At 39.4% G+C, this 25,343-nt stretch overlaps 2 protein-coding genes and 3 pseudogenes across 3 annotated transcripts; all 5 read right to left on the reverse strand.

Moving 5' to 3' along the window:
- Positions 1 to 292: 292 nt before the first annotated feature.
- On the reverse strand, positions 293 to 1,414 carry LOC104715467 (F-box protein At3g49450 pseudogene; annotated as a pseudogene).
- A 2,537-nt stretch (positions 1,415 to 3,951) lies between these two features.
- LOC109126450 (F-box protein At3g49450-like) lies at positions 3,952 to 13,704 on the reverse strand (annotated as a pseudogene).
- On the reverse strand, positions 11,223 to 13,229 carry LOC147938798 (uncharacterized). Its single transcript, XM_087467634.1, has 2 exons — positions 11,799 to 13,229; positions 11,223 to 11,511 (listed from the first exon to the last, which is right to left on the reverse strand). Exons 1-2 carry the CDS (start codon positions 12,931 to 12,933, stop codon positions 11,468 to 11,470), a joined length of 1,179 nt encoding a protein of 392 aa, XP_087323760.1. The 5' UTR covers positions 12,934 to 13,229; the 3' UTR covers positions 11,223 to 11,467.
- A 3,937-nt stretch (positions 13,705 to 17,641) lies between the features above and the next one.
- LOC104715468 (F-box protein DOR pseudogene) lies at positions 17,642 to 18,922 on the reverse strand (annotated as a pseudogene).
- Positions 18,923 to 21,519: 2,597 nt separating this feature from the next.
- Positions 21,520 to 23,458, reverse strand: LOC147938799 (F-box protein At3g49450-like). 2 transcript variants are annotated; one of them, XM_087467589.1, is made up of 2 exons: positions 22,214 to 23,458; positions 21,520 to 21,939 (listed from the first exon to the last, which is right to left on the reverse strand). In XM_087467589.1, the coding sequence occupies exons 1-2, from the start codon at positions 23,416 to 23,418 to the stop codon at positions 21,651 to 21,653; spliced, it is 1,494 nt and encodes a 497-aa protein (XP_087323715.1). In that variant the 5' UTR covers positions 23,419 to 23,458; the 3' UTR covers positions 21,520 to 21,650. The 2 variants fall into 2 exon arrangements, with proteins under 2 accessions (XP_087323715.1, XP_010431176.2); XM_010432874.3 differs by lacking the exon at positions 21,520 to 21,939 and having other exon boundaries at positions 22,035 to 23,446.
- Between the last annotated feature and the right edge of the window lie 1,885 nt (positions 23,459 to 25,343).

The raw sequence follows: 25,343 nt of genomic DNA on the forward strand, positions 1-25,343 counted from the left end.
TGTAGTTAAAATTGATCGATTTTCATCATTTGAAAATTAATAAGATAAAAAAAAAATGTTATGATGATGTAACAAGAAAAAGTCAAAAGGAGTGACTGTCTTAACTTAACCATACCAAACTAAACATAAAATAATTAATCATCCAACTGCATAGGGATAGGGTATACCCCTACAATCAATGTTGACAAAAACCAAAAAGAAAAAACAAAACAAAATAAAACTGAACAATATAATGGACAAGCATGAAGAGATAAGGACGGTATTTGTGAAGTCTTATGAAGTTCTTAAACAGTTACATAGGGATAGGGTTCAGATTCTCTATATGGTCTATAAAAGTTGAAATCCCTGAACCCTTACGAGATCCAAACCCTTGGATTGTAAATTTTGTGACTGTATTCCTTTCCACATTGTAGATCAAAACGTAGAAAGGATCGGATGGACTATATGAAGACAACACAATGTCACCATTACAATTCATCCCATCAACACGAAATATGTCCTCTGTCGCAACTAAATCCTTCCAAATAGGCGGGAATATGTAAATATGCCTCGACCATCTCCCTTCTTCGGCGTCATCTAAAACCCACAACTCAATACTTTCAGTTGTTCCAAAAACTAGCATCGGATCAAGCACACCTAATTTACCCTTGTAATTGATCAGATGTGTATGCCATAGTAGTTCCTTCATAGGCGGTGGACTAATAAACTCGAACTTCTCAGAGCTCAAGACAAAGCAAACTATCATGAAATTTTGAAACCTACTCCTAAGAGCTCCATAATACAAAACTCCACTTATGCAAATCCCAAAACGCCCTATAGAATCATAAGGTCGGGAACATAAAATCTTTCTCCATGACAGTGTACCTATACCTAATGTTAGAACCTTAGCTTTTTGAATAGAGGGTTTTGGGTTTCTACAAAAGTGCACGCACAATACCTTGTATTGTTTTGCGACTGGATCAAACCCAAAAAAGGTTCTCAATTCAGCTTTCATCCATGTTGGATTGGGTAAGCTTTTGTACTCTCCTGTGCTAGGGTTACATACCATGAAACCCCTATCTCTATTACATATCAGCCCGCAGACAGGTGGACAAATGCCAAAGGAACAATCTTTGGTGGGGAAACACATGTGATATTCGGCAGTTAAAAGAGACGAGTTCTGGTCTGGATTTTGAGGTTGGGGTGCCGAGAAGAAGACCCACTTATCGTTGAGATGGAAGGTGAACAAGAGACGAGGACTAGTCGAGGAGTTGGTGAGGCGACGTCTGAGAACTGAAGCCCATTGCTTCGACACGCAACGGCACCTCGCTAAGTCTTCCACTGACAATCTAGAGACTATCTCAAGCAAGAGATCATGTGAGATAGGTGAGAAGAAAGATGGTGTTTTACTTTGTCGGGATATGGTTAAACCCATTGAAATTCAGGCACTCCACAGCGACTCTGACTCTAATTAAGCCTCTAACTCTTGAGGAGATAAATTGTTTTAAAAAGAAAAAAAAATAGTAGGCAAGAAACTGAAATTATGTGGAAAGATATCCAAGATAAAAAGGAATAAGATTTTCTTTAAATGATTTGAGGAAGATTTTAGGTTCAGAGTAATTGGTATATTGACTATTGACTAACATAGATGATCATATAAGTTAATTACTAAATCAAAATAAAATAATAGTGACAATTATTTTAAATTACATTAATCCAACTAATATTTGTCTAAAGCAATCAATATATTAAGGGGGGTGTATTCAAACCATGATTTTGAAGAATTTGATGAGATTTAAGAAATTTAGAATTTTGATAGATTTTAGAGAAATTCATATGATTTTCTGTAAAATTCTTTCAAATCCCACCTAAAACCATGAGATTTGGATTTCTGTATTTTTAACTAAACAAATCCTCCAGAATCCTTCGGAATCCTAAAAATTATTAAAATCCTAATCCACAAAACTGTTTTGAATAACAGTGGATTTTAAAGTAGATTTTTAAATCATCAGTTCAATAACAATTGATTTTAATTGATTTTAAAGTAGATTTTTAAATCATCAGTTCAATAACAGTGGATTTTAATAGACTTTTTAAAATTCATGATTGAATAACATATAATTTGTAAATTTCACACAAATCACTTAAAATGTCAAGTTGAATACACCCCCCTAAGAATATATTATATTATAAGATGATTATTTGATGGAAATAAAATTTCATGGCCTAGATTTAATTTAAAATTTGGGTATCGTTTCTCTTTGCATTTTTATTTTATTTTTATGTAAATGTGAACTACCAAAATAATGAAACGTTTAGTTACATTTTACCAAGGTATGAAAGTTATAAAGCCCATTGAAATTCATAGAGCTACTATGATCAGAAAATTAGGTGATGGAGGTTACATGTGATGTGAGTAAACCAAACCAGAGTGGGTAAAGATTCATGTAACGTTTTCTTTTGAATCGAGCTGACAATCTCTTCTGCTTCTGTGAATCTGTCAACGATACCAAAAGGACCCGCAAATGAGACGAATGTTTGGTTATACAGACGGATGTTTCTTTCTTAATTCTAGTTTCTACTAGTAGTAGATATGACAGTGGCTTGGCTCACTAATATTTTTATTCTTTTTGATATAATTGTATATATCGTTAGAAATGAAAAGTTTAGGAGTTATACATATGGCTTTTGAAACCTTACAAGAAAATAATAAAAACAAGGAGACAAATTTTAGAAAACACATCAGTGATAATTGTGAAATCATCTACTCCAAAGTTGCATTAAGTTGCCAAAATATGCTTCCTTTGTTTACGCGCAGAGATTACATTTCGGGTCTCTTTGTCAATCAGCTTGAAAGTGGCTTGGTGAGACAGTACTAGGTGGTTGTGAAGAACATTGTTTCACTGCTTCCATAAGTGGTACGCTATGGCTTGAGGCTATCTTCCGGATCACTATTTGGTTAAGGAGTTTAATTCTTTTATCAGAAGAGGATGATGAAGTCAGCCAATTACAAAAAACCAACCAGTTCACGAAGGTGAAGTGAGGTATGCCTAGACGTAACAGGTATTTCCACACTTCTGAAGAGAGCTTGCAGGGGAGAGCAAATGATCCCTACATTTAATTGAAGAGAGTAACACGTATATGTAGTTGAGATGTTTATGCCCTAGTATCTTTCAATTTTCAGTTTCCATATGTAGTTGAGATGTTTATGTCTCACAAAGTTTAATTCTGTTCTAGTCATTTTGTTATTGTATATTTATAGTCCAACACCGACACATCTACATGTTAACATAACATGCCATCTTTAGAACAACACCAACGACAAGTAAACAAGCAGCTTTATTTATTACATCTTTAAAAGTAATGATTCGTGAGAATATAAAATAAAGTGTTATCGTGATGACTAATTTCCTTCTTCTTCACTGTCACTGTGTATAATGCGATGGGCTTGAGGATCGTGAGAATCATCTTTGTTACATGCTCGCAGGTATACCAAGTTCTTAAAATGGTTCAAGTTCAACCGCACATTGGATTAAATTCTTTGTTCAACATATATAGTAGATATCACGAAGATCTCATGATAAAAAAGGTTTGAATACTGTTAACCGAGACATGGTGGAGCATAATATATGTCCATTTTAAAAAGGAGGCTTCGGTGTGCGGAGGAAAATGTAAAGTAGCAGGGTTTGATTCCCGATAGATAGTATTTAAAGTCAAAACAACAGATAAAACTTAATTAGAACAATAATGCTCCGAGCTAGCTAGTGTTGTTTAATGTAAACAAGAGCATGCATGGACTGATGGACACAGTGACGGAGTAACCAAACAAAGATGAAGGTACACCAGAGTAATTATAATATAGTCATAATAACTGATCAATGGGAAACAACAAGCATAGACTGTCTAAGAGTCCATGATATTGTACTTATGAGATAAATTGAAAAGGAAAATAAAAGCACTGATCTTACGAAATTTAAATTAACATTACATAATAAGATTCACATTTTCGACATGGTTTAAGAAGGTGTAAATGTGTTGACCTTTATGAGGTCCAAGCCCTTGAATTCCAACTCTTTTAATAGAGTTCCTCTCCATATCCAAGTGAAAAATGTAGAACGGATTGGACAAGACAAGTGGAGAAAACACAACTTCACTTGTTCCATTAACCATCCCAACAATGTAAACTTTAGTCTCCGCAACTAGCTCCTTCCACATAGGTGGCAATATGTAAATATGCCTTGACCATGTATGTTCTTCAGTGTCATCTATAGACCAGAACTCAAAGCTTTGAACTCTTCCATCCATAAATAAATGTGATTGACAACAAATTCCTCCTCATTTTCCCTTGTAGTTCATTAAAGTTGTCGGATACCCAAACTCTGTGTTCTTAATAAAGCTGAACGTCTCCTTCTTAACATTAAAGCAAACTATCATATCTCTTTTAGACTCACGATCAGTAGCTATGTAATATAATATCCCTTCAATGCAAATTTCCCTAGGATAACGGTAAGGGTAATGTTCTACAGAACATTCAATCATTCTCCATTTCAGTCTGCCCATTCCTAGTGTGAGAACTTGATACTCTTCCGCTTTAGACGAATATGGCCGTTCACAAATTGTCATGCACAAAACCTTATATTGTATTCCGATTGGATCATACCCAAGATAGGTTATAACCTGACCCCTCCTCGATCTCACTTTGGGTAAGGATTTGAACTGTCCTGTGCTAGGGTTACATATTGAAAGACTCCGACCCGGACGTCCCATCGTCCGCGGCCACGACTTCCATTCGGCCTTATTCCCGGCCGAATATCCTTTAACCCGTCCACTTAGCTTTGGCTCGCAGCTTTGCTTTGTGGACCTTTTTACGCAGCGGAATATAACTTTACCCTGACCATCCCTTGTGCTTAGCCATACAACCAACCAACCCCACTGGCTTTGCACATATTAGAGATGGGGACTTATAGTCCCTTCGGTTCTCGGTGAACGGTTGCTCTATCGGCTTCCCGAACCACTCGTCTTTCCGAAGCTTGTACCGGACGTACCGTCCATTGACCTATCGGTCATACCGTATTACCTCAGTCGACTTGCCGGTCTTGGTATCAGAGCCTGGTCCGATCCAACGATCTGACCCCATAATCGAATCGCCAATCCACAGACCGAGCCGATACTTCCGACTGACTCGTCGACCACCCGACCGATCCATTCGACCTACGGCTCGTATCGTCGATCCTTAGATCGCCCGATCCGACTAGCGATCGAATCACCGGTCAATCCTCGATCGATCCGTCCATTGGACACGGATCGTCGATGCCCCTTTCGATCGGTCCGATGCTACGATCGAACCGTCGATCGTCCTGCGATCAGTCCGACTCCATGTCCGAACTGCCGCTAATCCTTTGATCGGCTCGACCCAATTGTCGACCCGTCGCTCGTCTCATCGTACCGTTGATAGAGAGGTAGCGTGCGCATCAGTTCGGACGAGAATACTCGCCGAGCCGCACCCCCTTTTCTACTTCGGACTTGATGGACGATGGATGGACGATGGTGGTGTAGAAATGAAGGCAACGCCCTCTATTTATAGGGTTCTGGCCGAAGTCTAGGTCCCAAAAGGTACCTGTCCGACGAGACCCTTTGATCGTGTACGTTCGCTCGCACACGTTCGGCCGTACCTGTCCGGCCGTGCCTGTTCGGCCATGACCGATCGTCCGTGTCGGTTCGGTCATGCCTCTTCGGTCACGCCTGTTCGGTCGTGCCTATTCGGTCACGACACCTGTTCGGTCACGCCTGTCCGGTCGTGCCTATTCGGTCGTGTCTGTTCGGTCACGACTGTTCGTCCATACCCGTTCGTCACCGCGTCCCATGACCGAGCTCCCAGCACCCAGCTGACTCTTTCACTGTCCACTACTGTCCAGCTGGTCGAGCTCGGTCGAGCTTCCTGGCAGCTGGTCGAGCTGTCCGAGAGCCGTCCGCAGCTGGCCGCAGCTGACTTAACTTGTTCATTGAGCTCGCGGAGCTCGTTAAGCTCATATTCCAGCTGGTTGAGCTAGTAGCTTAGCTACTTGAGCTCATTTACCTATTGATTTCCTTAAAACAAATTGCCCCTCTTTAGGATCGCGGGACGCGGGCGTTACAAGTCTACCCCCCTTAAAATGAATTCGTCCTCGAATTCGGTGGGTGTAGAAACTTCTCGACCTTCTGGTCGTTGTGTCCCGACCTTCTGGTCGATGTTTCCTGTCCGTGGTCCTTCCTGGACGCGGACATAATTCCCGACCTTTTGGTCAATATTTCCCGACCTTCTGGCCGATGTTTCCCGACCCGTCCTTCCCAGACGCGGTCACAATTCCCGACCTTCTGGTTAATGTTTCCCAACCCGTCCTTCCCGGACGCGGTCACAATTCCCGACAATCTGGTCGATATTTTCCAACCTTCTGGCCGATGTTTCCCAACCCGTCCTTCCCAGACGCGGTCACAATTCCCGACCTTCTGGTCGATATGCTATGTGTTCGACGTTTTGAACAATCGCTCGATTCACGAGCTCATCTTGGCGAACACATTCCCGTTCCCAAGCATGTTGTCGGTCTTATCAGAGATTTCCATTTCGTCCGAACACATAGCATAATCGCATACGTCCTCACAAGATCGCGCATGCTCTGATACCTACTTGAAAGACCCCGACCCGGACGTCCCATCGTCAGCGGCCATGGCTTCCATTCGGCCCTATTCCCAGCCGAATATCCTTTAACCCGTTCACTTAGCTTTGGCTCGCGGCTTTGCTTTGTAGACCTTTATACGCAGCGGAATATAACTTTACCCTGACCATCCCTTGTGCTTAGCCATACAACCAACCAACCCCACTGGCTTTGCACATATTAGGGATAGGGACTTATAGTCCCTTCGGTTCACGGTGAACGGTTGCTCTATCGGCTTCCCGAACCACTCGTCTTTCCGAAGCTTGTACCGGATGTACCGTCCATTGACCTATCGGTCATACCGTATTACCTCAGTCGACTTGCCGGTCTTGGTATCAGAGCCTGGTCCGATCCAACGATCCGACGCCATAATCGAATCGCCAATCCACAGACCGAGCCGATACTTCCGACTGACTCGTCGACCACCCGACCGATCCATCCGACCTACGGCTCGTATCGTCGATCCTTAGATTGCCCGATCCGACTAGCGATCGAATCACCGGTCAATCCTCGATCGATCCGTCCATTGGACATGGATCGTCGATGCCCCTTTCGATCGGCCCGATGCTACGATCGAACCGTCGATCGTCCTGCGATCAGTCCGACTCCATGTCCGAACTGCCGCTAATCCTTCGATCGGCTCGAACCAATTGTCGACCCGTCGCTCGTCTCATCATACCGTTGATAGAGAGGTAGCGTGCGCATCAGTTCGGACGAGAATACTCGCCGAGCCGCACCCCCTTTTCTACTTCGGACTTGATGGACGATGGATGGACGATGGTGGTGTAGAAATGAAGGCAACGCCCTCTATTTATAGGGTTCTGGCCGAAGTCTAGGTCCCAAAAGGTACCTGTCCGACGAGACCCTTCGATCATGTACGTTCGCTCGCACACGTTCGGCCGTACCTGTCCGGCCGTGCCTGTTCGGCCATGACCGATCGTCCGTGTCGGTTCGGTCATGCCTCTTCGGGCACGCCTGTTCGGTTGTGCCTATTCGGTCACGACACCTGTTCGGTCACGCCTGTCCGGTCGTGCCTATTCGGTCGTGCCTGTTCGGTCATGACTGTTCGTCCATACCCGTTCGTCACCGCGTCCCATGACCGAGCTCCCAGCACCCAGCTGACTCGTTCACTGTCCACTACTGTCCAGCTGGTCGAGCTCGGTCGAGCTTCCTGGCAGCTGGTCGAGCTGTCCGAGAGCTGTCCGCAGCTGGCCGCAGCTGACTTAACTTGTTCATCGAGCTCGCAGAGCTTGTTAAGCTCATATTCCAGCTGGTTGAGCTAGTAGCTTAGCTACTTGAGCTCATTTACCTATTGATTTCCTTAAAACAAATTGCCCCTCTTTAGGATCGCGGGACGCGGGCGTTACACATATCATCATCCTTGCATCCCTCCTACCACTTACAACCCATTCATCTTTTGTACACAGCAATCCACAAACAGGGACACAAACTCGAAAGGTGTAATCTTTAAGGACACCCATATGACTCTCGACAACTACAAGATTTGAATTGTTGTCTGAAATCACGTACTCAGGTGAAGAGAAGAAAGACCACTTACCCTCAGCTTGAAAAGTGAAGGAGACGTGGCCGAGCAGAAGACCTCGTCAGGAACTTGTTGGTGACATATGGGGTGCGGAGATGTAAAGATTGAATGAATGTTTTTGTGTCTGTTATTCACGAGTGCCTTGCGGCCTTTATATACAAGACTCGACAACTTGATGAACCCTAGACGTGCTGACCAAGCTACTATACAAAGTCGGTTATTCTATATACTACCGAGGCCCAACACTTAGCCCAATACTCCCCCTCAAGGTGGAGCGTGAAAATTACAAACGCCCAACTTGGACATTAGATTACTAAACTGAACTTTCCCCAATGCTTTAGTCAAAAGATCTGCCAATTGCTCCTTAGTACCGATGTGTGCAGTTGTAAGAACTCCACTCTTGATGGCATCACGTACCCGACGACAATCGATCTCGATATGCTTTGTTTTTTCATGAAAAACGGGATTAGCAGCAATATAAAGAGCAGACTTACTGTCACAAAAGAGACGAGAAGGTCCGTTTGGTGGAAAACCCAAATCTTTAAGAAGTTGTCGTAACCACATTATCTCACGTGTGGCAATGGACATTGCATGATACTCAGCTTCACAAGACGATTGTGACACCACTTTTTGTTTCTTAGTCTTCCAAGAGATAGGAGAACCACCAAGCAACGCAACATAGGCGGTTAAAGAACAACGAGATAGCGGACATGTACCCCAATTGGCATCACAATAAACAGAGAGTTGCAAGTCTGAACGAGAACTAAGTAAAATACCTTGCCCTGCTGTTCCTTTAAGATACGAGACTACACGTAATGCAGCATCCATATGCCTTTCCCGCGGCTTTTGCATAAATTGTGACAAGATGTGAACAGAATTTGAAAGATCAGGTCGAGTGTTGGAAAGATAAATAAGACGACCGACTAGTCTTCGATACGATGCTGGCTCCGGAATGAGAGGACTAGTATCCGAAGCTAAGTGATGGTTTTGTTCCATTGGTGTAACAGCAGGCCATGAACCCAACAACCCTGTTTCACTTACAATATCCAACGCATATTTCCTTTGTGTCAACATAAAACCTTCTTCATTTCGGGCAATCCCAATGCCGAGAAAATATTTAAGTTTTCCCAAATCTTTCATACGAAAACAATCCCCAAGATATGTCTTAAATTTGCGAATGGCCTCACTATCATTACCACAAACAACAAGATCATTAACATAAACTAAGACCCGAATCTCTACACTCCCACGTGTGTAGGAAAACAAAGAGTAGTCAGAATAAGACTGGACAAAACCAGCCTTTGCGAGAGCTGTAGATAGCTTCTCATACCAACATCTCGGAGCTTATCGTAATCCGTAAAGAGATTTGTGTAAGCGAAGTACTTTATTTGGAGATGAAGATGTAAAACCTTGCGGAAGCTTGATATACACCTCTTCGCGAAGATCACCATGAAGAAAAGCGTTGTGCACATCCATTTGATGCACTTCCCAATTATTTGCAGCCACAAGACGTAACAAGGCTCTCACCATTGTCATTTTGACAACCGGTGCAAAAGTTTCAGCAAAATCTTTACCAGCAACTTGTTGATTTCCCAACACCACAAGTCTTGCCTTATAACGTTCAATACTCCCGTTGGAGTGATACTTGATTTTATAAACCCACATTGTATCAAGGGCAATCTTCCCGGGAGGCAAATCTGCGAAACTAAATGTTTTTGTTTCTTCAAGAGCTCCAACCTCTTTACCCATAGCGTTCGTCCAACGCTTGTCTTTGATAGCCTCTTTAAAACTACGAGGCTCAACCGATGCACTAACCGCTGCAAGAAACGCCTGATGCCGAGGTGAAAACCGGGCGTCAGTGATAAAATCAGTGAGGGGATAAAGAGATGTACCTTGGACCGTGTCATGAGAATCGCTGGTGGAGAGATCGGGAAGAACGTGATTAGAGGAGTTACTTGCCACTGCGTTGTATAACACATAATCTTTCAACCAAACAGACGGTATCTTTGTACGTTTGCCCTGTCCCATGTCAGATTCGGGCTGCAAGACAACAGAGTTCCAGTCAGTAGAACCGTCAACAACCGTCAAGGAACTAGACGGTAAAATAGTTCCAACTTCGAGAATGGCACCATCAAGCTCGGCTGGACTAACTTCTTCTACTTCTGGTTCAACAACATTACTAACCAAACCACTATCATGGGTACTCCCCCTGTTTTCGGAGTTACTAACACTCCCCCTGATTCCAATAGTTGCTGACTCATCGACTAACCAATCAGTATCACATGTTTCAAATATAACATCACGAGGCAACTCTAGTTCTGGCCGAGCAGAGAAAGGAAATTCATCCTCCTTAAATATCACGTCACGAGAGACAAAAAATTCATTGGTTTCCAAATCATATAATTTCCAACCTTTCTTACCGTACGGATACCCCACAAACACACACTTTCTACTACGAGGAACAAACTTGTCTTTGTCCCTAATCTGCTTATGTGCATAACACAATGAACCGAACACCCGCAAATCATCATACACCGGTTGTTGTCCAAATAACACCTCATGCGGACATTTATTATGAAGCAGTTTTGTTGGCGTCAAATTGATAACATGTGCTGCAGTTAAGACTGCTTCTCCCCAAAATTTTGTAGGCAAGTGAGCTTGAAATAATAAGGATCTTGCGACATTGAGGAGATGACGATGCTTTCTTTCCACTCTACCATTCTGTTGCGGTGTTCCCACACAAGTCGTTTGATGCACTATACCTTTTCCCCTAAAGAAAGATGACAAACAAAGAAACTCTGTTCCATTATCACTCCTAACCATTTTAACTGCCTTCCCAAATTGTTTTTCCGAATAGGCACAAAAGTTTTGAAGAACACTCTTAACCTCTGATTTTTCTAACAACAAAAATGTCCACACACTTCGGGAAAAATCATCCAAGATTGTCAAAAAATAAGCTGCGCCATTGGAGGCTTTAATATGATACGGACCCCAAACATCAACATGAATTAAAGAAAAACACTCGCTTGTTTTATTAATACTAGCAGAAAACATCTCTCTAGTTTGCTTAGCCCGAAAACATGTCTCACATGGACTTGGACTAGCAGAAACAGAAACACCGGAAAACAAAGGCATAGTAGATAAAACTGAAAACGAAGGATGTCCTAACCGCTGATGCCACAAAGCTCCATCAACTTTCCGAACTGTCTTGTTTACTCGAGCAGCTTGCACATCCGTAAAATAATAAACTCCATCACGTTCTTTCCCGGCTCCAATCAGCGTCCTCGAAAACCGGTTCTGTAAAACACACACCGCATCGGTGAAAAAGGCAAAACAGTTAGAATGCTTCAAAAGTTTTGAAACCGATACTAACGTGCAATTCAAGTCAGGTACATATAACACATTGTATAAGCTAATACGATCTGACAAACGAAACACGCCTGTTTGTTTTGACAATGTCACACTTCCATCTGCAAAACCAATGGTATATGGAGAAGTGTTTTTGAGATTTGAAAGCACCGACAAATCTCCCGTCATGTGGTGTGAAGCTCCTGTATCAAGGATCACATCACCGTATTTCTTACCGATTAGTTTGTCACTCCCACCATTTGATTTGTCTTTAAGGAGCTGCGAGAGTGCATGTAACATTTGTTCTGGAGTTAGGTCCGCGGAGACTGCGTTAGGATTTGGGCTTGTTGCGTACGCAACATTCACTTGACCTCTTCCTCGACCACCAAAATAACCACTGCGACCACCTCCTCGTGATTGACCACGTCCACCTCTACCGCCTCTCTCTGAAAACCATTCAGGATAACCCACAATCTGCCAACAAGAGTTCTTTTCATGCCCAGCTCTACCACAGTTAGAACAGAGTCTATCACGCCCTCTGTTTCCACTAGAGCCTTGGTCTCCAAAATTACCTCCATCACGAGACTCACGACGAGTTCCACTTGATTCACCGTTTCCTTGCTCTAGGCGAGTCACAAACCCAACAGCTTCATGTTGTTGTTCACGTGCTTTAGCGGAGTTTAGTCTATCTTCTTCTCGAATAACTTTGCTATACGCCTTTCCAAGATCTGGTAACACGTCCGCTTCAATGATGGCAGTCACGACATGCCCAAACCTTGACTCATCCAGCCCCATCACGAACTGATGAACTCGTTCTTCGTCTCTCTCCTTTTCATAAGCAGCCGCTGCTCCACATGTACACGCCGGTAGAGGTCGATAGGTTTGGAGTTCTTCCCACATCTTAGCAAGTCTTCCATAATAGTCAATCACCGCTTGCCCATCTTGTTTACACGCCGCCAGTTTAGCTATCAACTGATGAACGCGCACCTTGTTCCCAACTGAGAACCGTTCCCTCAAATTTTCCCACAACTTGTGAGCATCATTGATAAACGTCACCGTCGATCTTACACGAGGCTCAATAGATGTCCTCAACCATCCGACTATCATTGAGTTCACACTCAACCACGACTCGAGATCCGCATGTCCCTCACACGGCTTTTTCAGAGTCCCGTCAATGAAACCCATTTTTCTCTTCGCTTGCAAAGCATTCAACATCTCCGTAGCCCACTCATTATAATTATCACCCTTCAGTTGCACCGAGGTGATCATCGCCCCTGGATTATCAGAAGCAAACACAGAGTAAGGTGACACAACAACACCTTTATCACCGGTCACGCCGGTTTCGACAATCTTCTTAGTGTCATCCCCCATCGTACGAACAAGAAACTTCCCAACACGAAACGAAACAAAGAGAGAACTCAAAGAAACAAAAAACTCAAAGAATTTTAGAAGCTTAGATCAATTAGAAGGATCTATGCTCTGATACCATGTAAAGATTGAATGAATGTTTTTGTGTCTGTTATTCACGAGTGCTTTGCAGCCTTTATATACAAGACTCGACAACTTGATGAACCCTAGACGTGCTAACCAAGCTACTATACAAAGTCGGTTATTCTATATACTACCGAGGCCCAACACTTAGCCCAATAGGAGAAGAGAATTCCAGTTCTTTGACACGCAACGAGACCTTGCGACGGATTTGGCAGCTGGCAGTCTGGAGAGTATTTCGACCAGGACATCAGTTGGCAGCTTCCCAGAGTTTTCTCCTAACCCGTCCGATGAAGATTTGGTTAGGTGAGCCTCATCTTTGGAGATGTGCTCCTTTCGTTTTCTCTTGGCGGACATTGGATGAAAAAACAATGAAATGAAAACACTTTTAAGTATTGAGTACCGATAGACAAATTAACACAACAACAACCTATAGTTTATATATGGTCGTCCAAGATTTTACTAGACTGACACGACTGCCACCTTTTGATTCTGTGTTTTACTTCTACCTAACACTATTTTTATCCTATCTCTTTTGTAACCTTATCTTATTTTCTTTTATTTCCTTTTGCAGTAACCTTATTACTAGGTATACATAGATTATTAGCTATAATTAGGTGATAAATTTGTTTTAATATATATTACCACCCAATCATACTGTTGGTTGTCACCTTTATATATATATATATATATATAAGAAATGAATCTTGCAAAACAATCAAATTAATAAATCTTTGAATCCAACTCATATATGATCAAATTTGGCACATAAAAATATAAATTATTAACTATAATTAGGTAACAGTTTTCATTAATATATTACCACCAAATCATACTGTTGTTATAGCTCCTTGAAATATATTTAAATTTTTATAAATATAATATATGTATTTGTGTGTGTATATATAAGTGGATTTGCAGAAATATTAAAATTTTGATAAATTTTGAATCCAACTCATCACATAAAATCTTATGCAATTAATATTTTTAAAAGTATATAAAACCAAAAGTAATTAATTATATGACTAAATCTATTTGGAAAGTTATCTATTAAACTACTAATTTTAATAGGAAAATATATGAAATTAATAAGAAAAATATGTGCAATTATTAAGAAAAATATGTGAAATTTAATTGCAATTATTATTTGTTATAAACATTATAAAAAAAAGTTTATACATCCATCCATATTTTATTTTTATTTTCTTTTTTACAGCATATTTCTTTTTACTTAAATTAAGTGTCTTTTTTAAGCACCAATTTAAATTTAAACATCTGTTTTAAACAGATTATTAATCTAGTTTTTTTTTGAACAATAATTCAGGATATACTAACAAATTTTTCAAATATGGCAAAAAATGAAAATGAAATTAACTTAAAAATATGACATAATACCGAAACAAAATATCCCCAAGCGACCATTCCGATACAAAAGTGGCTTCCCACAAGAGCGGAGATGTGGAAAGAATCAACGGAGGACTGTTTCATCCATAAATAAATTTAATTTACAACAAATTCCTCCTAATTTTCCGTTGTAGTTTATTAAAGTTGTCGGAAACTAAAACGCTTTGTTCTTAATAAAGCTGAACGTCTCCTGCTTAACATTAAAGCAAACTATCGTATCTTTTCTAGACTCACGATCAGTAGCTTTGTAATATAATATCCCTTCGATGCAAATCTCCCTAGGATAAGGGTAATGGTATCAAATTGAACCAGTTTATCAATCCAAACTTAAGCTGAATAGTTTAAAAAAAAAAACTTGAACCAAATTCTAATTTGACCCTTACATTGCAACTTGCAAGGATAAATTCAAAGTCCGTATACTAATTGAAGTATAGAAAGAAAAATAGTGCACATAGCTACCGATCACAGCCAAAAAAGATGGTTAAGACTAAAGAGGCTCAAAGTTAATTTGAGTTTATCACAAAGCTAAATATGAAAGTTGTACCCGAAGTATTATATAATGCACCAAAAGACAGTGAACCCACAAATTTGAAACAGTGTATACATCTCTCACACATTGTTCAAAAAACATATAATACAAGTTGAGTTCTTCATCTTCTAATCTACCACATTGATGGAACATATACTTCTTTGATATACAGTTTTTTTTTTTTTGTCAACAGACAGTTTTTTATATGTTTATACTATTTGTAATTAATTGTATAATTTTCTTTTTATTTACTATTTGTAATTTCTTTTTACACTTGTCGAAGGATCAACTGACTTGACAGGATTATATCAAAAAATTTGTGATGATGTAACAACACCAAAAAAACAGAGTAATGAATTTATGATATGTTTGATACATATATTGATCGATTGTGATCATATCTAACTGGGTCAGTATGTCCATAATTTTGTTCACATTGATGGTTACTTTCTTTTTAGATGTATGAGGCACCACTGCCTTTCATCCAATATTTTCCTATCGATATGAACTTTAGACTCCAAGGCACGAAGGAAATGTTAAGGAAAAGTAAATTATGATTGAATGTTGATGGAAGAAAGATAATTGAGATGTTGAAGGAAAAGGATTATGACCATCCAATAACCTACAATCGGGTTGACGAGAAAAGAAAAAAATGAAGAAGAACAATCGCTAACTACATGAAGAGATAAGGACTGTATTTGTAAAGTCTGATGAAGTTCTAAAACACTTAATTACATATGGTTCACATTCTCTATATGATCTATATATAAAGGTGAAATTTCTGAATCCTTACGAGATGCAAGTCCTTGGATTCCAACTTTTATGACTGTATTCCTCTCCACATTGTAGCTCAAAACGTAGAAAGGATCCGATGGAAAATATGGAGATAACACAATTTCACCATTACGAGTCATCCCAACAACGTGTAAACCGGTTTCTGCTGCAACTAAATTCTTCCAATTAGGTGGGATTATGTAGATATGCCTCGACCATCTTCACTCTTCGGCATCATCTAAAACCCACAACTCAATACTTTTAGCTGTTCCAAAAAACAAATAGAAACGAACCAAGCACACCTAATTTACCCTTGTAGTCGATCGAAATCATACACCATAGCTCCTCCATAGGTGGTGGAGTAATAAACTCGAACTTCTTAGAGCTCAAGACAAAGCAAACTACCAAGAAATCTCGAAACCTATTATTCTCAGCTATGTAATACAAAACCCCATTTATGCAGATCCCAAAACCTATAGGCTCCTAAGGTCGTGTACATTCAATCTCTCTCCATGACAGTATACCCATACCTAATGTCAGAACCTTGGTTTTTTGAATAGAGGAAACGCTACGAACTTGCACGCACAATACCTTGTATATTGTTTTGCGACTGGATCATACCCAAAAAAGGTTCTCATTTAGCCTCCATACATGTCGGATAGGGTAAGGTTGTGTACTCTCCTGTGCTAGGGTTACATATCATGAAATCCCTATTTTTATTACATATCAACCCGAAGACAGGTAGGTCGACAAATCCCAGAGGAAAACCCTTTGGTGGGGAAACACATGTGATATTCGGGTGTTAAAGAGACGATTTCTGGTCTGGATTTTGAGGCTAAGGTGTCGAGAAGAAGACCCACTTCCACTTACCGTTGCGATGGAAAGTAAACAAGATACGAGGACTTCTAGTGGAGGAGTTAGTGAGGCGACGACTTAGAACTGAAGCCCATTGCTTCCACATGCAACGGAACCTCGCTAAGTCTTCCACAGGCAATCTCGAGACTATCTCAATTAAGAGATCATTTGGGATTGCCGAGAATAAAGATTGTGTATCAAAACTTCGTCGGGATATGGTAAACCCATTGAGATCCCCACACCAACTCTGGCAAGAAATTGAAATTGAGATTTATGGAAGATTTCAGGTCCAAAGTGATATAGTAGTATTGTATGACAGAATATCATATAAGTTTATGCCCTAGTTTCTAAATTTTCCTAGGACTGGTAGTTGGTCTAGGTGAACATTCCAGAGTACTGAACAATCAGGTTTGGGTTTAAAATTTTCTAATGTTTACTTATATATGGATTTAAAGTTAAGAAATTTAGATTTATTTTTTTATCAAGCGTCTATGAGAATCTTCTTCAACTAGTCTAAGGTCACCAATTTGGGTTCAGAATTTAATGTTTACGAATTAACGGTTTAAAGTTTAGATTTTGTTTTTCTGAAGATCTATGAGCTTTGGCGAATATATTTCAGTTTTCACTTTCCATCTTTAATTTGTCTCACAAGTTTTAATTATGTTCTAGTGATTTTGTTATTGTATTATAGTCCAACACCGACACATCTACACGGAAGAAGTATGTCTTTAGAACAACACCAAAGACATGTAAACAATCAACTTTATCTATTACATCTTTAAAGGTAACGATTCTTCTTCCCGAGAGATCCTTTCGATGAATAATAAAGTGTTATCGTGACTTTTCTTCTTCCAACCTTCATTGTATATAATGCGATGGGCTTGTGGATCATGAGAAATGAGAATAATCTTCGTTACACTTACATGTTGCCAGGTTTTACCAGGCTCTTCAAACGGCTCAACCGGACGTATGGATCAAGTCCTTTGTTCAATATAGTAGATAAGTGGATAGCTCATGCAAAAATAAAAAGAGAGTTTAAAATAAGCTCAAACATAGATTACAACAATTAATCATTAATTATCATAGTCATTGATTAACATATAGGCACAACAGCGCTCATTATAAAGTCCTATGAACTCCCGAGCACTTCCATATTTTCTACATGGTCAACAGAGGTACCCACCATCAAACCGCTGTCAGGAACAACTCCTAATTGGATTTCAGCTCTTCTGACAGTGTTCTTCACCACATTGTAATAGATAACGTAGAAAGCATCCTGATATATATAAGATGGGGAGAACACAATTTCACATGTACCAGTCAGCCCTACAACTTTTAGCGAGTTATCCCCAACTAGATTCTTCCACAAGGACGGAAACTGGTAGATATGCTTCGACCATTTCTCATTGTGGACATCATCTAGAACCCACATCACAAGCTTTGTAGTTTCGCCACTGAAAAAAAAAGCATCACCAGGGATTATGCCCAATTTACCCTCGAAATTTACTAGAAGTGATCCCCAAATCTCACTGTCCACATCAAGAAACTTGAATTTTTCAAACCGGATGTCAAAGCAAACTAGTTTGTAAGGTTTTTGAAATCTAGTAGCATCGCAATGAGCAATATAATACACAACTCCATTGATGCATTTCTCACCACGAGATACAGACCAATGGGGTATGGAACATTCAATTTTTCTCCATGTTAGTTCTCCTGTTCCTAATGTCAAAACTCGAAAATCATTAGACTTGCGCAATACCATATATAGCTTGTCAATCGGATCATATCCAAAAGAGAAATGCATAAGAGGTGCTAGTGATTTCGTCTTGGGTAAAGCTATGCATTGTCCTGTGCTAGGGTTATAGATCCACGGATGATTCCTATCTACACCACAAACAACGACCAATCCGCAGACAGAAGCTGAAACCCTATAAAAAACCTGTTCGGTGGGAAAGCTCATGTGACGATCGGCAGCTAAAAGACACGAGCTCTGGTCCTGAGGTACGGAGAAGAAGGACCGATTACCGTTGACTTCGAAGTTGAGCAAGAGACGGGGACGAGTCGACGATATTTTCAGGTACAAGTCGGTGAAATCTCGATGGCGGAGAATGTAAGCCCATTTCTTCGAAACGCAACGACACCTTGCAATGGATTTCACCGGCAATCTCGAGAATATTGAGATTAAAAGATCAACTAGTATCGACTCTATGGTTAGGAGACCCTTCTCGGGGAATTGATTATGCTGTTTCTCCATGACGGCCGACACAAAAACCTAGAACCCCAAATTTCAAGGGTTTGCCCTAATTTATGTAAGGCTTTAAGAAAAACCAAAGGGGGAAAATAAGACAAAAAAAATTATGTTGACAAAAAAATAATGGTACTTTGCAAAAGAGATAAATCAGTTTAAGATATTGTCTTCAAGTAACTCTCTCCAATCAAAATGAAAAGAGGCTAAAAAAGACATCAACATTAGAAAGAGACGAAAACCCTAATATCGCCGCGAGAGAGAAAGCCGCCGCCAACTTTGATCCGCCTCTCCGATTGCCTTTCCGGCGCCGGAGAGGGCTCCGTCCCGTTTAGTTTTTCTTCTTTTTTGTAGTTCCTTTCCAGTCTCCCGCTCCTTGCTATATTTTCGCTGTCGGTTGGGTGCTTCACAAAGGTGGTGGATCCGGTGATTCCTCGGTGTGTGAAGCGAAGATCCGTTGTGTGGAGGTCGCTGGTGAAGGCTCTGATGCAGACGTTGGAGGACAGCGTCGAATCTTGGCCATGTCTGGTGGAACTGTGGCGAATCCGTTTACTGTTTTTGTCACTGGCAGTTTGTGGCGAAACCGGTGGATTGTGGACTTCGGAGAGCAGTGAGGGATGAAGCTTTTCTTCGATGAGCTTCAGTGGTGGGGTTTAGGTTCTTCTTCAAATCTTACCTCTCATATCAGCCACGGCGGTGTCCTGCAGCAAGGGGTGGTGTCGCTTTTGTTTTTTTCAGTCCGACCAAGGTGGTGAATGTCTAGTAACTGAACGAAAGTGATGTTGTCACTTTGTACTTGCACTGTGAGGTGATGATTTGGCAATATGTGCTTTAATTTCTAATCTTTAGATGATTAGCATTCTGGTTATTGTATAGTTAGTTTGGAGAACCATCTATTTTGCCGCTTATTATAGCTTCATGAATCTTGGTCGGATTAGCCGGATGTATTGTCCGTTTTAGGTTTAAGACCGGAACAGGGAAAGCCGGAGAGACCAAGCTTTTCTGATAATGTGCCTCTGGGTGTTGAAGCTATTGAGACAAGTTCTACACGTCGATCATAAGGATCTCATAGCTGGGTTTTGAGCTGTTTTCAGTAGTAGCTTAGGCTTCCTCTGTGTTAGTATTTGTTTTCGTGTCATTGGGTCAATTTATGTGGTTTAAGAGATGATTTCACTCCGAGTCGTGGAGTGTTATCTATCTCACTTTGGTTAAAAAATGCAAAATAGTTCTCGATTGAGTAGCGTTGGATCCGCCTAGTGTTCCAGGGTTGTACTTGATCAACCATTGCATTTGTTTTGGTCCAAGTCTATAGAGGTGAATGTAATGTGCTTTTGATTTGGTTGTAACTTTTGGTTAATGAAAAGTTGATGTTGAGCCAAAAAAAAAAAAAAAAAAAACTCTCTCCAATCATAAACTCGAAAAGAGTAATCATATGTTCAAGGATACTAATCATATATATATATATATTCATCTAAATTAGTTCACCACTAGAAGCAGTGCAAAAAGTCAACAAAGCTGGGTTAGAGGTTACACTCATGTTTATTTTGAAAGGAATTGCAAAGTACTCATCAACAATATTAATGGTGGTTTAGCGGCTATGTCCATCGCCGGGTTATATATATAAAGTTCTTATCTGTTCAGCCACTAAGTTCAAACAAAAAGCTATTGTAATGTAGTAAGTCATAGACAAGGATTGGATAGAGATATAGTATATGCTTTTTTTTTTTTGAAAGAATGTTAAATTTATTCAACCCAAATAAACATTATTTACAGTATATGCAAATTAGAGTAGGACCTAAAGCTGAAATCAGAGTGGAAAAAGTTTGAGAGTTTTGAAACAGAGGACTTAAGCTCTAGTACTTAACCAAATACGCAGTCCATCGTCAAGGTTCGAGCTACCATGACTCTTGATGGAGCACAACCTGTTGCGGATACCATAAATGAGCTTGGGAGACTTCGGATTTCACCGTGTGGCCTGCAGTTTCGTTCACACCAAAGTAAGTGAGCCGAAGCTTGGAGAACAAATATACTGCAAGATGAACCGAGTTGAGGCCGTGTAAGTGGAGTCTCAAACAAGTGCGATGATATGCACAAAGTTTGTGGTGCAACGAGTTTGGAGGCTTGGAGCAGTTGCCTAGTCAAAATCTCCCACACCCTAGATGAGAAGGCGCAGGCATAAAGCAGACTTAGAAAGAGTTTACATATATCTTTTGCTTTAAAAGGGGAAATAAGAGAAAATAAAATACTATACGAGAAAGAGTTTACATATATTCCCCCAGCCACCAATTTCATTTTTGTTCATACAATTTTATTTCTCTTATCAAAGTGTGCTCTTAAAGATAACTGAAATTAAACACTTGATCATGCTCAAAAATAATTTGTTTAAATGTATATAGTATTATATTTATTACCTGTGTAAAACCGTTATTTCACATTTTATACTTTTTAAATGATTGTTTCTATATACTTCTTCCGTTTCATAATATAAGATGTTTTGGATGTTTTTGTTTGTTTCATATAATATGTTTTCAACTTTCTAGCAACTTTTTAATTAATTTGATATTTTTTATTATTTATTCTATTCAGTTTTGTTTATAACTGGTTAAACTTTTTAAAAGTAGATATTTTGTATTTTGCGTGTTTTTAGCTAAAACATATTATATTTGAAACGGATGGAATACATTTTTGGTTCTTATACAAAGATTGATATAAGTAATGATAAAAATACCATGTATACCATGGTTCTGTTTCAGAAATTTTTCATTTCGATTTAATTTATAAATTCTGTAAATCTTAGTCAATATTCATGTCTGTCATAAAAAGGCTTATCAACGTTAAAGAACGAACACTCGGGCCATCGTAAAGAGGTTTCCAACCCACGAAATCATTAAAATCTTTAAATTCCCTTAATGTGTCACAAACTTCACAGGAACTTTGAACATATTGTCCAGCCTGTTTGTTTCCTCGAGCCAATGAAACACTAGCAAGTCCTAATTGTGTTTGTAAATTATATGAGATATCGACATGATATATATTTGAAAAACTAATGCAAATGTCCAACAAGGGTGTGATTCTCGAGTGCCTGAAGTTACGTCAAAACAGATCAAACATAGAAAACCAATGCCGTGAGTGTGGTGGATATAAACAAGAGCAATAGACACAGCAACCAGACAAATATGAAGGTACATCAAAGTAATTATAACATAGTCATTTATAATAACTGAACAATGGGAAACTACATGATAAAACAAGGATTGTCTTAAGAATTCATGATATTGTACTTTATGAAATAAATTAGGAGGAAAAATAGCACTGATCTTAACTTTTTATGAAATTCAAAATTATTAAGAACTTACATAATAAGCTTCAAATTCTCGACATGGTTTAAGTAGGCATAGATATTTTGACCGTTAACAGGTCCAATCCCTTGAATTCCAACTCTTCTGAGAGTGTTCGTCTCCATATCTAAGTGAAATATGTAGAACGGATGGGACAAGTGGAATGGAGAAAACACAATTTCACTTGTTCCAATAATCCCAACAATGTAAACTCTAGTCTCCGCAACTAGCTCCTTCCACATAGGCGGCAATATGTGAATATGCTTTGACCATGTACGTTCTTCATCAGTTGCATCTGGAACCCACAACTCAAAGCTTGCAGCTCTTCCATCCATAAAATTACCGATTGATGGATGAAAAATTGCTCCTAATTTACCCTTGTAATTTATTAAAGTACAATGATACTCCATATCCTCAATATTAAGAAAGTTGAACTTCTCCAGCTGAACATTAAAGCAGACTATCATATCGTTTCTAGACTTACGATTCATAGCTACGTAGTACAAAACCCCTTCGATGCATACATCGCTAGCATAAGGGTAATGGTCTACTGAACATTCAAGCATTTTCCATTTCAGCTTGTCAGTTCCTAGCGTTAGAACTTGAAACTCTTCCGCTTTATACAAAAAGGGCTTTTCGCGAATTGTCATGCACAATACCTTATATTGTTTTTCGACTGGATCATACCCAAGATAGGTTACAACCTGACCCCTCCTCGATCTCACCTTGGGTAATGATTTGAACTGTCTTGTGCTAGGGTTACATATCATCATCCTTGCATCCCTCCTTCCACTCAATTCATACTCATCTCTCGTACACAACAATCCACAAACAGGCTCACAAACTCGAAAGGTGTAATCTCTAGGGACATTCATATGGCTATCCACAACTATGAGATTTGAATTGTTGTCTGAAATCAGGTACTCAGGTGCAGAGAAGATAGACCACTTACCCTCAGCTTCAAAAGTGAAAAGGAGACGCGGCCGAGTAGAAGACCTCGTCAGGAACAGGTCGGTGTAATGTGGGTTGCATAGAAGAGAATTCCAATTCGCTGACACACAACGAGACCTCGCGACGGATTTCACAGGCAATCTGGAGAGTATATCGACTAGGAGATCAACTGGCAGCCTACCATAGTTTTCTCCTAACCCATCCGTTGATGATATGGTTAGGTGAGCCTCATTTTTGGAGACGTGCTCCTTTCGTTTTTTCTTGGTGGACATTGCATGAATTAAAAGGAAATGAAACCCTTTCGAGTATATATTGAGTACCGATAGTCAAACACAACTTGAAGTTATATATGGTCTTCCAAGATTTTACAATGAAACCTTAAAGGTCCACTAGCCTGCCACCTGTCACCTTTTGGTTGGTTATATGTTTTACATCTACCACTATTTTTATTTTATCTCTTTTGAAACTTTATCTTCTTTTCTTTAATTTCCTTTTGCATTATTATTATTAATATATATAGATTATTAGCTATATATAATCACTAATTAATAAATTTTGAATCCAACTCATTACATCATATTTGGTATGTAAATATATTTAAATTATTTGGTTTCTTATAGTCAAAATATTAAATTTAAACAATTAAATCATTAGGCAATGAATCTATGTTTTACAAAAAGTGTCTTTCTGTTTGTTTTTCTTGATTTATATTTTAAGTTTTTAATACGATAGTTTTTAAACAGTAACATGTTTCCTTTTCAGTATACAAATCTTCTAAATTTGGGTTTTAGTTAATTAAAATCGAGATGGTGGTTTCTGAAATAAAGGTATTTGCACATCTCAAAACTTTAAGCATTAATACAACAAAGCTGGATTAGAAAGTTTCACTCATGTGTTATTTTGTATGTGATTGCGAATCATCAACAAATATTAATGATGGTTCAATGGATGTGTCGATTACCGCGTTGTATTAAGATATTATATATCTATTATTAATTAGGTCACTAAGTTGACAGACATTCGACTTGTTCATACAAAACGTTCTGGTGTAGTAAGTCGTAACTTGGCTAAATTAATTAGGATGTAGACAATCATTCTGATTGTTTTGACCCTATGTCTTGGATTTTTAGACCCTTTTGTGTAAAGTGTTTACTAATAAATAGTAGTTTAATTTCAATGAAAAAAAAAGCAAATTATTTTTTAATATAAGAGGCACATGTGTGGTTGAAACTTGGATGTGGTTGAAAAGAAAAACCCCTTTTATTAGTAGGCGTGATATACCACTATGGATATCTTTTTTTATCTTAACGTGTTTGTTTACCAAGTTTCATTATGGTCTTTAACTCTTTACATTGCCAACGAATGAATGCTTATGTTTAAGGAAACGTTCTTCCTCAAAATATTACTACTTCGCATATCACATATCTATTACCAACTAAACAGAGTATTACGATTAGTGAAGGTAAACTAGAGAATGGTGTCGATACTGAAAGCAAGAGCTGAAGCTCAAGGTTAAAACAGAGTAATGGTGGCTCAAAGATAATACTCTTATTCAATAACTCAATAGGTTACATCATCTATTCTTTATATAGGAGGAGACATCCTTAACCTAATGATTACAAGATAAGTAGATGTCTGACAAGTGTCACTATCAGTAGCATAGGATTGGTAAGGGAAGGGGAGACAATCGGTTCATTCCCTGGACTGTAGTGTGAGCTGTATTTGTTTCTACATTCGTACATTGCAGAGCACATGGGATGACTCTCTTTTCCTTGTTACCGTTTGTGACTGTGGTTAACAAACACACTGCAGTGGGCTTGATCATTTCCTCAAGGCCCAATTGTGTTTGTTGGACTGAGTTTTCAGTGATCCTCCTTACATCCCCCCGCAAACTTTGGGTGGGTGGAGAGACCACACCAAGTTTGTACCGGAGATCATTGAAGACCTGAAGAGGCAGCGACTTGGTGAATATATCCGCAAGTTGGTGAGTTGCAGGAACATGATAGACAATCATAGAACCATCAGCAACCTGTTCTCTCACATAGTGATAATGGACTTTAAAGTGTTTGGTCTTTTTGTGTAATGTCGGATTTGCAGAGAGGTAAACTGCAGAGAGATTATCACAGTACAACTCCGGAGCATGTGTGAGAGGCATGCCAATGTTTTCCAACAAATCTTTTATCCAATTTACCTCAGC

Source organism: Camelina sativa, chromosome 9 (assembly GCF_030686135.1).
Source record: "Camelina sativa cultivar CO46 ecotype springtype chromosome 9, ASM3068613v1".
Lineage (NCBI taxonomy): Eukaryota > Viridiplantae > Streptophyta > Magnoliopsida > Brassicales > Brassicaceae > Camelina > Camelina sativa.

What these genes read in the sequence shown, in the direction of transcription:
- LOC147938798 (XM_087467634.1), bottom strand. Translation starts at nt 12,933, where the DNA reads ATGGGGGATGACACTAAGAAGATTGTCGAAACCGGCGTGACCGGTGAT. An exon ending in TGGGAGTGACAAACTAATCG is followed by an intron (nt 11,512 to 11,798) that starts GTAAGAAATACG and finishes TGTGTTTTACAG; the next exon opens with AACCGGTTTTCGAGGACGCT.
- LOC147938799 (XM_087467589.1), bottom strand. Translation starts at nt 23,418, where the DNA reads ATGTCCACCAAGAAAAAACGAAAGGAGCACGTCTCCAAAAATGAGGCT. An exon ending in GAGAATTTGAAGCTTATTAT is followed by an intron (nt 21,940 to 22,213) that starts GTAAGTTCTTAA and finishes ACGTAACTTCAG; the next exon opens with GCACTCGAGAATCACACCCT.